The sequence below is a fragment of the Thamnophis sirtalis genome, unplaced genomic scaffold (assembly GCF_051295495.1).
Source record: "Thamnophis sirtalis isolate CommonGarterSnake01/CBP01778 unplaced genomic scaffold, rThaSir2_p1.2 scaffold_4, whole genome shotgun sequence".
NCBI classification, from domain to species: Eukaryota; Metazoa; Chordata; class Lepidosauria; order Squamata; family Natricidae; genus Thamnophis; species Thamnophis sirtalis.
In genome coordinates, this window is record NW_028261384.1 from 57814132 (window position 1) to 57829157 (window position 15026).

Genomic DNA, 15026 nt, shown 5'->3' on the forward strand with positions numbered 1-15026 from the left:
ATTGTTCTATGATGTACAAACCAGTCCCATCAGGTGGACTAAAGGGTTAAAATGCGCTCCACGGCACCAGTACACACAGTACACCAAGCTGAATGCATGTAGTCAGTGAAAAAGTCAGTCTGCTAATTGGCATAGAGTATATTGTGAATTGCACTTAAAAAATGCTGAAAATACTCAAACTCTCCCCCTTCCCTGCTCCTAGCTTTTAAATTACATTTAATGACTGAAAAGTAACTAAAATAACTGAAATAATTAAAACTGAAATAAAAAACTAGAGCCTCTAAACCAATTAGATATTTGCAACAAAGTTTGCCACCTATTCATAATGCTCCAAATCTAATATTTACTTCTTCTTTGAATGACAGTGTGAATCTAAAAGTGTCTGAAAAGACATTTTAGGTTTTGACAGTGAAAATATTTATTCCAGTGTTTGATATCGATAGACCAGTTTCTCGATGTAGATGGGATTATATTTTGTGGTGTTTTTATTTCCTTTTAGTGTTTGCAAAAGATGTATACGCAAAATGGATCACCACTGCCCATGGGTTAATAACTGTGTAGGAGAGAACAACCAGAAATACTTTGTACTGTTTACAGTAAGTAATTCACTGAGTGAGTGATCTGTGTAACTATTGAAATTAGCCCTGGAACTTCAAGTAGATCTTGCTCAATTTTTTTGACACTTCCTCCAAAACTAATCAAAAGGAGATACTTGTGAGAAACGTAGCTACTTGTTGAAACTGCAAAATGCTTGAAGCAAGTTATAAAATATAATTGGCCAGCAAAATATGGTTTTCCAAAGTACATTACTGGACTTTAAATCACAAGCTATAATTCTAGCCATTTTATTTGCTTAATATTGTATCATATTCCTTCACCTAAGTAGTTTGATTAATATGAAAGAGAGAGAGAAGAGAAAGAGAGGGACAGAGAGAGAAAGAGAATCAGAATGAGAGATAGAGATAGAATCAGAATAAAGCCAACGTTTTGCCCCAGTGCGTGCACAAGAGCATCACCGCTAACTGTCTAGTAGCAACTGCAGCCTACCGGCCCCTTGGTCAGCACAGTCAGGGGCTGCAGTACCTGCGCAGCTCAGGTGAGTTGATTACTTATCCAAGCAGCAGGGGGAGGCATGCTATCGGGATATGCCATGCAGGAATTTGAATTGAATTTGAATTTATTAAAATTTATAGGCCGCCCTTTTCCCTGAGGGGACTCAGGGCGGCTTACAATCACAAGGGAGGGAAGTGCAACATCAAAAACAAAACAAAATGTGAACAAAGAAAAAAAAATAGTAAAACACAACTTTCGTTCAACAATCAAACACTCGGGCGGGTGAATTAGGAACCTATCCCCAGGCCTGCTGGGAGAGCCAGATCTTGAGGGCTGCGCAGAAGGTCTGGACGGTGGTGAGGGTACGGATCTCAGCGGGGAGATCGTTCCACAGGGTCGGAGCTGCAACAGAAAAGGCTCTCCTCCGTGTGGTCGCCAGTCGGCATTGACTGGCAGATGGGATTCGGAGGAGGCCCAGTCTGTGCGATCGAATTGGTCGAAGGGAGGTAATCGGCAGGAGGCGGTCTCTCAAGTACCCAGATCCACTACCATGGAGTGCTTTAAAGGTGGTCATCAGTACCCTGAAGCGCACCCGGAGACCAACAGGTAGCCAGTGCAGCTCGCGGAGGACAGGTGTAACGTGGGCGAACCGCGGTGCGCCCACTATCACTCGCGCGGCTGCATTCTGGACTAACTGTAGTCGCCGGATGCACTTCAAGGGCAACCCCATGTAGAGCCCATTGCAGTATTCCAGCCTAGAGATCACAAGGGCTCGAGTGACTGTTGTGAGAGCCTCCCGGTCTAGGTAGGGCCGCAACTGGCGGACCAGGCGAACCTGGGCAAATGCCCTCCTGGTCACAGCTGACAGCTGGTGGTCAAAAGTCAGCTGTGGGTCCAGGAGGACTCCTAAGTTGCGGACCCTATCTGAGGGGTGTAAAATTTGACCCCCCAGCCTAAGTGTTGGTACATTAGCCAAATTATTGGGAGGGAAACACAACAGCCACTCGGTCTTGTCCGGGTTGAGTACCAGTTTGTTAGCGCTCATCCAGTTCCTAACGGCCTCTAGACCCTGGTTCATCACGTCCACCGCTTCATTGAGTTGGCACGGGGCGGACAGATACAGTTGCGTATCGTCCGCATATTGGTGGTATTTTATCCCGTGCCTCCGAATGATCTCGCCCAGCGGTTTCATGTAAATGTTAAATAGTAGGGGGGATAAGACCGAACCCTGTGGCACCCCACATGTTAGGGGCCTCAGGGACGATCTCTGCCCCCCGACCAACACCGACTGCGACCTGTCCGAGAGGTAGGAGGAGAACCACTGTAAAACAGTGCCTCCCACTCCCACCTCCCGCAGTCGTCGCAGAAGGATACCATGGTCGATGGTATCGAAAGCCGCTGAGAGGTCAAGGAGAACCAGGATGGATGCATAGCCTCCATCTCTGGCCCTCCAGAGATCATCGGTCAATGCGACCAAAGCGGTTTCTGTGCTGTAACCAGGTCTGAAGCCGGACTGGAAGGGGTCAAGATAACTAGCTTCCTCCAAGGCCCGTGAAGCTGGAAGGCCACCACCTTCTCAACAACCTTCCCGATAAAGGGGAGGTTGGAGACAGGACGAAAGTTGTTTAAAATGGCTGGATCCAAGGATGGTTTCTTCAGGAGGGGTCTCACCACCGCCGTTTTAAGTACGGCGGGGAAGTGCCCCTCCCGAAGGGAGGCGGTCACGACCGCCTGGATCCAGCCATGTGTCACCTCCCTGCTGTTGGCAACCAGCCAGGAGGGACACGGGTCCAGAATACAGGTGGAGGCACTTACAGCTCGAATGGCCTTGTCCACATCCCCAGAGGCAACATCCTGGAACTCAACCCAGAGATGATTTGCCAAGCGGTCCTCCTGTGTCTCGGCTGGATCTACTGCGGTGGAGTCCAAGTCCGACCGAAACCGAGCTATTTTGTCCGCCAAGAATTGAGCATAGTCCTCAGCCCTACCCTGCAAGGGGTCTCCCGCATCCCTCCTGTTAAGGAGGGAGCGGGTTATCCTAAACAGGGCGGCTGGGCGTGACTCGGCGGACGCAACCAAGGCAGAAATGTATGATCTTTTGGCAGTTCTTAATGCTCGGACGTAGTCCTTGGTGCAGGAGGTTAGAAGTGCTCGGTTCGCCTCGGACTTATCGGACCTCCACTGGTGCTCTAGGCATCTCCTCCGGCGTTTCTTCTCCCGGAGCTCCTCGGTAAACCAAGGGGGCCTCCGGGATCCACTGACCCGGAGGGGCCGTAGTGGCGCAATCCGATCAAGAGACTCCGACGCCGCCGAATGCCAGGCGGCAACCAGAGTCTCCGCCGAACTGTGGGCGAGAGTGTCAGGAATGACCCCAAGCTCCGTCTGGAACCTCAATGGGTCCATAAGTCGCCTGGGGCGGAACCACCTGGTCGGTTCCTCCTCCCTACGGTGGGGGTTTGGCCTCCGGAAGTCAAGCCTCAGTAGGCAGTGGTCTGACCACGACAGGGGTATGATCTCATTACCCCTCAGACCAAGATCACACATCCACTGCTCCGAGAGGAATACGAGGTCGAGCATGTGACCCGCTGCATGGGTTGGGCCCCGAATTACCTGGGTCAAGCCCATGGCTGTCATGGAAGCCATGAACTCCTGCGCCCCATCAGAGCGTTCACCGAGCGATGGCAAATTGAAGTCCCCCAGAACTATAAGCCTGGGGAACTCAACTGCCAGCTCGGCTACTGACTCGAGGAGCGAGGGGAGGGATGCTGCAACGCAGTTGGGAGGCAGGTACGTTAGCAGCAAACCCACTTGACCCTTGAGGTCCAACTTTATCAGCAGGGACTCACACCCGACAAGCTCCGGAGCAGGGACCCTACGAGGTAACAGAGACTCCCGGATTACAATAGCCACACCGCCACCCCTTCCCTGGGCTCTCGGCTGATGAAGTACCTGAAATCCCTCTGGGCACATCTCTACAAGGGGGACTCCTCCTTCTGTGCCCAGCCAGGTTTCAGTAATACATGCCAGGTCTGCCCTCTCGTCAACAATTAAGTCCCGGACGAGGGGAGCCTTGTGGATAACAGACCTGGCATTTAGCAACAGCAGCCTGAGACCAGGGTCCTGGCTACTCGCGCCATCTGGTCTTGGAGTGGGACTCAAAGGGCCGGAAGGAGGGATCTCTGTAATGTAGCAAACCCTCCTTCCCCGGTGATTTAGTGATTTAGTGATTTATTGACATTTGTAGGCCGCCCTTTTCCCTGAGGGGACTCAGGGCGGCTCACATAAATCAGGGAAGGGGAAATGTAGACAATAACAAAGACACATATAATAAAAGCAATAGCCAACATGCATTCATCATTCGGGAGGGGCAACTATCTTAATCCCCAGGCCTGACGGGCTAGCCAGTTCTTCAAGGCTGTGCGGAAGGCCTGGACAGTGGTGAGGGTACGAATCTCCACGGGGAGCTCGTTCCAAAGGGTCGGGGCAACTACTGAGAAGGCCCTCCTCCTTGTAGTTGCCAGCCGACACTGGCTGGCCGATGGAATACGGAGGAGGCCCAATCTGTGTGATCTTATTGGTCGCAGGGAGGTAATTGGCAGGAGGCGGTCTCTCAAGTATCCAGATCCACTACCATGTAGGGCTTTATGGGTGATTAACAGCACCTTGAAGCGCATCCGGAAGTCGACAGGTAGCCAGCGCAGCTCGCGGAGGATAGGTGTAATGTGGGTGAACCGCGGTGCACCCACAATCGCTCGCGCGGCTGCGTTCTGTACCAGCTGAAGACGCCGGACGCTCTTCAAGGGCAGCCCCATGTAGAGCACATTGCAGTATTCCAGCCTAGAGGTCACGAGGGCCCGAGTGACTGTTGTGAGTGCCTCCCGATTCAGGTAGGGCCGCAACTGGCGCACCAGGCGAACCTGGGCGAATGCCCCCCTAGCCACAGCCGTCAAATGATGGTCGAACGATAGCTGTGGGTCTAGGAGGACTCCTAAGTTGCGAACCCTCTCTGAGGGGTGTAGAGTTTGACCCCCCAGCCTGAGAGATGGAATATTGGTGGAATCCTTGGGAGGGAAACACAACAGCCACTCGGTCTTTTCTGGGTTGAGCACAAGCTTGTTAGCCTTCATCCAGTCCATAACCGCCTCCAGACCGCGGTTCATCACGTCTGCCGCTTCATTGAGTTGGCACGGGTCGGACAGATACAGTTGAGTATCGTCCGCATATTGATGGTATCTGATCCCGTGCCTGCGGATGATCTCTCCCAGCGGTTTCATGTAGATGTTGAATAGTAGGGGGGATAAGACCGAACCCTGAGGCACCCCATATGTTAGGGGCCTAGGGGACGATCTCTGCCCCCCCACTAACACCGACTGCGACCTGTCTGAGAGGTAGGAAGAGAACCACCGTAGCATGGTGCCTCCCACTCCCACCCCCCGCAGTCGTCGCAGAAGGATACCATGGTCGATGGTATCGAAAGCCGCTGAGAGGTCAAGGAGAACCAGGATGGAGGGGAATTCTCCATCTCTGGCTCTCCAAAGATCATCAGTCAATGCGACCAAAGCGGTTTCTGTGCTGTAGCCGGGTCTGAAGCCTGACTGGAAGGGGTCGAGATAGTTTGCTTCCTCCAAGGACCGCTGGAGCTGAAAGGCCACCACCTTCTCAACAACCTTCCCAAGGAAGGGAAGGTTGGAGACTGGACGATAGTTATTAAGGACAGCTGGATCCAAAGATGGCTTCTTTAGGAGGGGTCTCACCACCGCCGCTTTCAGTGCGGCGGGGAAGTTCCCCTCCCGAAGAGAGGCGGTCACGACCGCCTGGATCCAGCCTCGTGTCACCTCACTGCTGCTGGTAACCAGCCATGAGGGACACGGGTCCAGTACGGGTCCAGTACGCATGTGGAGGCACTCACAGCCCTCATGGCCTTGTCCACATCCCCGGGGGTAACATCCTGAAACTCAACCCAGAGATGTTCCGTTTGATCCTCTTGTGCCTCGGCTGGAACTGCAGGGGTGGAGTCCAAGTCCGACCGAAACCGAGCAATTTTGTCCGCTAGGAATTGGGCATAATCCTCAGCTCTGCCCTGCAAGGGCTCCCCTACCTCCCTTTTATTTAATAGGGAGCGGGTTATCTTAAACAGGGCGGCTGGGCGGGATTCAGCGGACGCAACCAAGGTGGCTATGTGGGATCTTTTCGCTGCCCTAAGCGCTCTGGTGTATTCCTTGGTGCAGGTGGTTACCATTGCTCGGTTCGATTCGGACTTATTGGACCTCCATCGGTGCTCTAGGCATCTCCTCCGGCGCTTCATCTCCCGGAGTTCCTCGGTAAACCAAGGGGGTCTCCGGGATCCGCCGCCTCGGAGGGGCCGTAGTGGCGCAATCCGGTCGAGGGCCTCTGACGCTGCCGTATGCCAGGCAGCAGCCAAAGTCTCTACCGGATTGTGGGCGAAAGAATCAGGAATAACCCCAAGCTCCGTCTGGAACCTTAAAGGCTCCATGAGTCGCCTGGGGCGGAACCACCTGGTCGGTTCCTCCTCCCTACAGTGGGGGTTTGGCCTCTGGAAGTCGAGCCTCAGTAGGCAATGGTCTGACCACGACAGGGGTATGATGTCATTACCCCTCAGACCAAGATCACAAATCCACTGCTCCGAGAGAAATACGAGGTCGAGCATGTGACCCGCCGAATGGGTTGGGCCCCGAATTACTTATTCGGTAATGGCTAGCCCTAAGGTCCCCGCCGTATCTGCCTCTCCCTGTCACGACCGCAATGCTCCGACCCACTCCCGTCCCCCCAACCACCCCGGTACCCCCCGCCTTCCCTAGGAAAACTGAGAATTGGTGGGCTGGAGTGGCTGGCCGAGTGAGGGAGACTTGCTTTCATGCGGCTGCTCTGGCAAATGATATAGGCAGAGGCACAGGAGGAATGCAGGTGATTTTGATGCACTGCACGGGCTGCGGTAAAGCTGAGAGTTGGTGGGCTGGAGCAGGTGGCCGGCCGCAGGAAGCTCACCTTTGCGTGGCGGCACCAGCAGCAGAGGTGCAGGAGGAAGGCAGGTCATTCTTCTGCATTGTGAAGGCCACAGACAAGCCAAGATGTGAAGATGAGCTTCCTGTGGTCAGTCGACCACTCCATCCCACTATCTCTCTGCTTTTCTGCGGCTGTGCAGTGTGTCAGGATCATCTATGTTCCTCCTGCACTTCTACCTCCACCTGGTACCAGTGCCGCCACACGAAGGAAAGTCCTGCAACCTACCGACTGCTGTGGCCCACTGACTCTAGGCTTTTCTGCAGTCCAGACAGCACATCTGGATTACATGCCTTCCCCCTGCCTCTGCCTTGTCTGCTGCTTGGACAGGTAATCAACATACCTGTGCTGTGCTGCGTGGGCTGTGGCTGTGGCCGGAAACGGTCAGCCTCCACAGTCTCGCTGCTTCCGGTGCTGCTCCCGAAGCTTATTTTTGGGGTAAGGCTTATATTAGGAGCATGCTAAAAATCAGGCTGGGGCTTATTTTCTATTTAGGCCTTATTTTTAGGAAAACACAGTACAAACACGGTACATACAGTGCATTCAGAGTATTCAGACCGCATTCACTTTTGTTACGTTGCAGCCTGATTCTACAGTTACTGAAATTCATTTTTTCTTTGCCCCATAATGACAAAGTGAAAACAGAATTTTAGAATTGTCTGTAAATTTATTAAAAAGAAAAAACTGCAATATCGCATTGGCATTCAGACCCTTTGCAACAACACATGAAATTTATTTCTGGTGCCTCACATTTCTCTTGATCATTGCTGACATGTTTCTACACTTTGATTGGAGTGAACCTGTGGTAAATTAAATTAATTGGACATGATTTAGAAAGTTATACACCTCTCTATAGAAGGCCTCACAGCTGAGAATGCATACTATAGCAGAGCAAAAGCCATGAGGTCAAAGGAACTGCCCTGCAGAGCTCAGAAATGGGATTATTGCAAGGCACAGATCTGGGGAAAGGTACGATAAAATTTCTGCTATACTCGTAAGAGCACAGTGACCTCCATAATTGTGAAATGGAATAAGTTTGGCACAACTAGAACTCATCCAGGCTGGTTGCCTGATCAAACTGAGCAACCGAGAGAACGCTTTAGTAAGAGAAGTGACCAAGAACCCAATGGTCACTCTTACTGAGCTCCAGAGAGACTTTATGAATATGAGACAGAGTTCCAGGACAACCATCGCTGCAGCATTCCACCAATCTGGGCTTTGTGGCAAAGTGGCTAAATGGAAGCCTCTGCTCAGTGCAAAACATATGAGAGTCTGATTCGAGTTTGCAAAAAAGCAAGGGCTGAAGGTCTCTCAGATTGTGAGAAACAAAATTCTCTGGTCTAAAGAAACAAGATTGAACTGTTGACCTCAATTCTAAATATTATGTCCGGAGGAAAGTAGGCACCACTCATCACCTGCCCAAGATTATCCCAACAATGAAACGTGGTGGCAGCATCAGGCTGATGTATGGGTGTTTTTCAGTAACAGGGACTGGTAGACTGTTCAGGGTTGAGGGAAAGTTGAATGGAGCAAAGTATAGGGATATCCTCAATGAAAACCTGTTCCACTGTGCTCAGGACCTCAGATTGGGCCAAAGGTTCACTTTCTGACACGACAACAATCCTAAACACATAGCCAAGACAACACAGGAGTGGCTTAGGGGCAACTCTGAATATCCTAGATAGAGCCCTCACTTTTACCTATTGAATGTCTCAATGTTCAACCATATTGAATGTCTCTGGAGGGACCTGAAAATAGCTGTCCACCAATGGTCAGTGTCCAGCCAGACTGAATTTGAGAATATTGAGAGTTTGGGAGGATTTGCAAAGAAGAATGGCAGAAAATCCCCCAATCCAGGTGTGCAAAGCTTATCACATAATACCCCAAAAGACTTGAGGTTGTAATTGCAGCCAAAGATGCTTCAACAAAGTAATGAGTGAATGGTCTAAATACTTATGCCAATGTGATATTTCAGTTTTTTCTTTTAATAAATTTACAGACAATTTTAAAATTTTGTTTTCATTTTGTCATTATGTAATACTGGATATAGATTAATGAGAAAAAAATGAATTTCACCAACTGTAGAATCAGGGTGCAACATAACAAAATTAACAAAAGTGAACGGGGTCTGAATACTCTCTGAATGCAATGTATATCTTATGCTTCAAACATAAATAGTTCAAAAGATACCAACTTGCTCTTGTTTCATTACCAATAAATATAGGGACCATGTTTCAAGATTTTTAGGGCAAAGGTTCCATTGTTCTTTGCGTGTTTCATAAAAAATTTCTGTGCTGTATTTTGAACATATTTTACACATAGGATGGGACCAAATGATCAGTTGATTTAATCAATTTAAGATCCACTATGATAAGAATGTACCAGGAGAACCCCTGCATTCCAGACAATTTAAAGACCCTAAAGCAAATCGGGCAGGTTTGTGTGTAAAACAGATGACTGAACATTTGGACCTTTGTATCCTTAATGGGTTCACATGAGGCGACTACCCCGCAGAATATTCTTATGGGGGAGCAGGAAGAAAATCCACAGTTGATTACTGGATAATATCATATGACCTCCTGAAATTCTTACAGAAGATGGAGGTAGACTCGCAACTGGAAAGTGATCGTGATTCAATAATCCTTACTCTTACATTACGCCAGAAATCCCTGAGGGCAGGCACAGCCTACCTACCCAGGTTAGAGAGCCAAAATATTCAGGTAAAAATTAAATGGAATGAGAAAAATGCAAAGGAAGTTACTAAATGGATGTTAGTTCCAGAAACCGTAGAGTTACGTACATCTCTATTAAGGAGTACGTTTAAGTCTTAGAGAGATTTGAAACTTTAATTTCAAATTTGAAATTGGTTCTCACTAACAGAATACTAGCTCACTCCAAAAGGCCGGTTTCAAAGAATAAAAAATGGTTTGATAGAGATTGCATGCAACTAAAAAGGATATATAATATGGAGTACAGGAAAAGTAAAAATGCCCCTTTTGAGGATCATACTCACTACTTAAAAGCAGTTGAAAGCACAATATAAGACTCTTCTAAAAGGGAAGAAAAGTGCAGCTCTGAAGGAGTCATGGCATAGACTAATTACATCACTCAGGACATTCTTATTCAATGTTCAAATCTATCTGTCTTAACATTCCAAATTCTATTTCAGATGTATATAGCTCTAATTTCTCTGCATGCTCTAATCATGGTTGGATTCCACTTCCTATATTGTTTGGAAGAAGACTGGACAAGTGAGTATTGGTAATATAATATTTTGAAAGTAAAACATCAATATACATTTGTATAACCCTCACAAAAGAGACTTGAATGGGTGATTACATATTTGCCAATAATATGTTTGTCCATAATTTTATAACATTGTCTTTAGCTTCCTTTTTCTCTCCTTCCCATGAGGAAAAAACGCATATCTCTTTAGAAAAAGAAATTAAGGAAGATTTTATTTAGTTTCTATTTCTATTCCTTGTTTCCAACTGCCTTATTTTACTTCCAGCATCTGCCATTTCATTCTAAAACTTAATTTCATGTCAATGTGAAATAAGTTGTGATTAAGAGCTTCATTTTTTATTTGATGACATTAAATTATATTGGAAAGGATAACACCTAATACTGTGTTTCCCCCAAAATACGACATGTCCTGATAATAAGCCCAATTGGGCTTTTCAGTACATAGGTTAAAATAAACCTCCTCCTAAAATAACCCCCACACACAAATTACTTAACGCATGCGTGACAAGAGACAGGAGGCTTTTTGAAAGTTCTCCAAATCCAAAAGGTAGGAGTACTACGGGGTGGGGAGGGTGAGAGGAGAAGGTTGTTATTGCTGCAGTTCTTATTGGGCAGCAGCGAGGCTTTTCAGCTTTCCTTGCTTTTGGGAGCCAACTTTGGTGGATGTAGGGTGTTCTGCACTGACTGACAGCTTTCGCCACAATTGTCATCCAGCAGCAGTGAGGCTGCTTTTAGAGGAGTTCGGAGCCTCCCTTGCAAGTAGCGGCAAATGTTGTTTATTCCCCTCTACAAGAGGAAGAGGTAGAGGAGGAGGCTGTGCAAGTGGGGAAGCTTGGAGGAGGGGAAAGGTGCTAAGAAAGTCAAAGCCCTCCCTCCTTCCCTCTTTTTCTTCAGCAGTCTCCCTCTGCCTCCCAAGTACACTGCCCACCTCATCTCTGCCCTGTTCAGCTGGTGTGGCTCTGCTTTTGTAAAGAAAAGAAAAGGAAGAGGGGAGGAGGGGGGAAAAGTCCCAGGGCAAGAAATGTGCCTTGCAGAATATCAAACATCCCATTAAACTGTGCCCCCCCACTTTCCCTTCCCTTCCTCTCCTGTCGTTGTCTGTCTGTCTGTCTCTCTCTCCCTCCCTCCCTCTCCCTCTCCCTCTCCCTCTCTCTCTCTCTCTCTCTCTCTTTTGATGAGCCCAAGCCGTTATAGCCAATTTTGCTCGCTTGCTTGGCAGTGCCATTTTTTGGAAACTGAAGAGGAGTCTCGTGCTTGGCCCATTCCCTGCCCCCCTCCCCCGATAATAAGGCCACAGCCATATTTCCGGGGTCAAAAGAAAATAAGACCCTGTCTTATTTTTGGGAAAACATGATAATTATTTTTATAAGAAAAAATGCATAAAAGATCAAGAACAGATTAGACTTAGATTTGGAAGCTGTGAAAAGGAACCTGCTTGCAGTTACAGCATAACTTATAATTACAATACTTCTTCAACTGATGACTACAATTGAGCCCAAAATTTCTGTTGCTAAGTGAGACAATTTGCCCCATTTTAAGGCCTTTATTGCCACGGTTGTGAATTACTGCAATTATTAAGCCGGTAAGTGGTTGTTAATTTAATTGGGTTTCCCCATTGACTTTGTTTATCAGAAGATTGCAAATGGTAATCACATGACCAAGGGACAATGCAAGAATGAGAAATAGGAACCAATTGCCAAGCTTCCAAATTTTAATCACATAACCTTGCAATGGTCGTGTGAAGAACAGTTAAATCACTTTTTTCAGTGCCGTTGTAACATTGAATGGTCACTAAGTGAACTGTCATATATTGAGGAGTACCTGTATTTATTCCTGCTACATTTTAAAGTTTGTATGTATGATTGCTGGCTTTCAGAATTCTATAACTCTTAATTTACAGATGTTGGAATTTGATGGTTTATAAATAATTCTGAATAATTAAATCTCATTTATAATTGAATAAACTTAGAAACTACCGTATTTTCACGACTATAAGCCGCACTGAAAATCCTAAAATTTGATCCAAAATCGGCAGTGCGGCTTATAACCCGGTGCGCTTTATATGTGGAAAAAGATCTCCCAGCTGCTTTGCTCCTCGCGACTGCAATAGATGTCCAGAAGCGGCCCTTGGGGCCAATGGGGACCGGACCCCCAGCTCGACAGCCCCTGTCGCCTCTGGACGTCCACCGCAGCTGTGAGGAGCCGAGGAGAGCGCGGAGAAGAGCGCGCGACGGCCCCCGGCGCTCCGGGAAGCGGGAGAGGCGCACGGCCCGGCCTCTCCTCCCTGGACGCCGCAGCAGCAGCCCCAAGCGCACCGATCCCCGCGCCCTTCGCATCGGGGCATGCTCTTGCAGCACGCCCCGATGCGAAAAACACAGAGATCGGTGCGCCTGCCGCCGCGACGTCCAGGGAGGAGAAATCAAACCGCGCGCCTCTCCCGCCTCCCGGAGCGCCAAGAACCGTCGCGCGCTCCCCTCCACACTCTCCTCGGCTCCCCACAACCGCAACAGACGTCCAGAAGCGACAGGGTCCACCGAGCCGGAAATCCAATCCCCACCAGCCCCAAAAGCCGCTTCTGGACTCCAGGAAGCACCGAAAGCAGCTGGGAGAGGCGCGCGGCCCGGCCTCCCCTCCCTGGACGCCGCAGCAGCAGCCCCAAACTCACCGATCCCAGTGCCTTTCGCATCGGGGCGCGCTGCAAGAGCATGCCCCGATGCGAAAAACACAGAGATCGGTGCGCCCGGGGCCGCCGCTGCGACGTCCAGGGAGGAGAAACCAAGCCGCGCGCCCCTCCCAGCCGCCCTCGGCGCCCCCCGGAGCGCCAAGAACCCTCGTGCCGCTCCTCGCGACTGCAACAGATGTCCAGAAGCGTCGGGAAATGTGCGGCTTATAACCCGGTGCGCTTTATATGTGGAAAAAGTTTGAAAAATTAACGTTAATTGATACTGCGGCTTATAATCCGGTGCGGCTTTTGGTCGTGAAAATACGGTACTCAATATAAGCAACTCTAAGTAGTGTACAAAGGCAGCATTATCATTGGTTCAGTTCCTAGAATATGAAATGCTCTTTCATATTACATTTTCAGAGTGCAGTTCTTTCTCTCCACCAACTACTGTGATCCTTCTGATCCTCTTGTGCTTTGAGGCTCTCCTTTTTCTCATTTTCACATCTGTAATGTTTGGAACGCAGGTACATTCCATCTGCACTGATGAAACAGTGAGTACTTCATGTCTCTTGATTATTTTGTTCCTTTTTTAAAAGAATCACTTAGCATGATTTCATTGTCTTTGTCCAAAAAAGAATATAAGGGTGCCAAACTACAGTAGAAAATATATTTTATAAATAGCAATTGGATTTCATAAAATAAAAATATTAGCAAAGTTTTTCCTAATGTGATGCTCTCCAGACACTTAATTAATTTAGAGGTGGGAACTTTGTTTGGAAAGTTTGATATAGGGCAAATGTGGATATAAAATGTGGATATTCATTGCTGATAACTTTCTACAATTTCATTTTTTACTGTTCCTGTTGTTCTATTAAATAGTGACATACAAATTAGTGACATACAGAAATAATTTGGGCAGTATATTTTTGTACATATCTAGAGGACTTGCCATCCATCATTTCTGAACTACAATTAAATGATTTAGCAATTAAAGCTGTTGTACATTTCAATATTAATCAGTGCCACTTCTCTTTCAAAGAAAAATTGTTACCTACTATTAATATATGGTATTTTTAATAGCACCTGAAAGAAATCTGTGATTACCTGGCTTAGAATGTAAGTGGATCAGGCATCTTTTAGCATCTGTTCATCAATTTTGATTAGCAATGGATGTTGTTGTTTATTTCTCTTTATTGGCTCCTACCCAATAGAAAATGATGTTATTTTGTGCAGTGTGATCAAGTTGCCTGGGGTAGCAGGTAGGAATAAAAGAGATATTTTTTGATATGAGATCCAAACAAATTGAGCCAGTGTTATCATCTGTTTATTTTGTTTCATGAATTGAAGGAGGTTTGGAAGAAACCTACTCTCATGGAATTATGCATACAAATTTACAATACTTTTGACCAATAGTTTTGTGCTGTTCTGTAGAAACCTGAAATTATAAATCAAATAGCTAATCATCTTTTTTGTTATTTTTCTTACAAAGGAAATAATTAAAATTATGTACATTGAAATGAGATCCATAGGTGTCATGTTGTGTACAAGTCTTTCACTAAAATAAAGTTGTTGAGATTGCCATCTTATAAGAGAGGAACCTCATGGAACATATTGTCATTTATTTCTGTTGAAGCCTCCTTAGATTTTTTTTTCTGTAATAATCTTCCCTAGATTCATTTTCAAGTGACATATTGAAAAATGAGGAATTATATCTCTCTATTGAAGAAAGAGGATGAAAGATTTTAGATAATTGCCCAAAGTGCAATTGGCTATCAAAGAGAAAGAACAAACTGATTATTATATAATTTGGGAATCTTTTTACTGGTGGTTAGAGAATATACATAAGAATTAATAGTTAAAAGAAGTTATCTAAAGTATGGAAAATGCTTTAATGTCAATATAACTAATAGATTTAAATAAATTACAATGGGATTGTTATAATATTATATACTTACGGTATTGGGAATCAAACTAAGATGAGATTAAATTGTGAATAAAATTGTATATTTGAAACTCTGAATACTGAATAAGGACTTTCACC

At 46.9% G+C, this 15026-nt stretch overlaps 1 protein-coding gene across 5 annotated transcripts in view; it reads left to right on the top strand.

Moving 5' to 3' along the window:
* ZDHHC3 (zDHHC palmitoyltransferase 3) overlaps positions 1–15026 on the top strand; it is a 99265-nt gene that overhangs the window by 66013 nt on the left and 18226 nt on the right. For all 5 annotated transcript variants that reach the window (XM_087712979.1, XM_087712980.1, XM_014055742.2 and 2 more), the window contains 3 exons: positions 500–596; positions 10244–10325; positions 13406–13536. In XM_087712979.1, coding sequence (XP_087569105.1) covers positions 500–596; positions 10244–10325; positions 13406–13536 — 310 coding nt within the window. The remainder of the gene's footprint in view (positions 1–499; positions 597–10243; positions 10326–13405; positions 13537–15026) is intronic.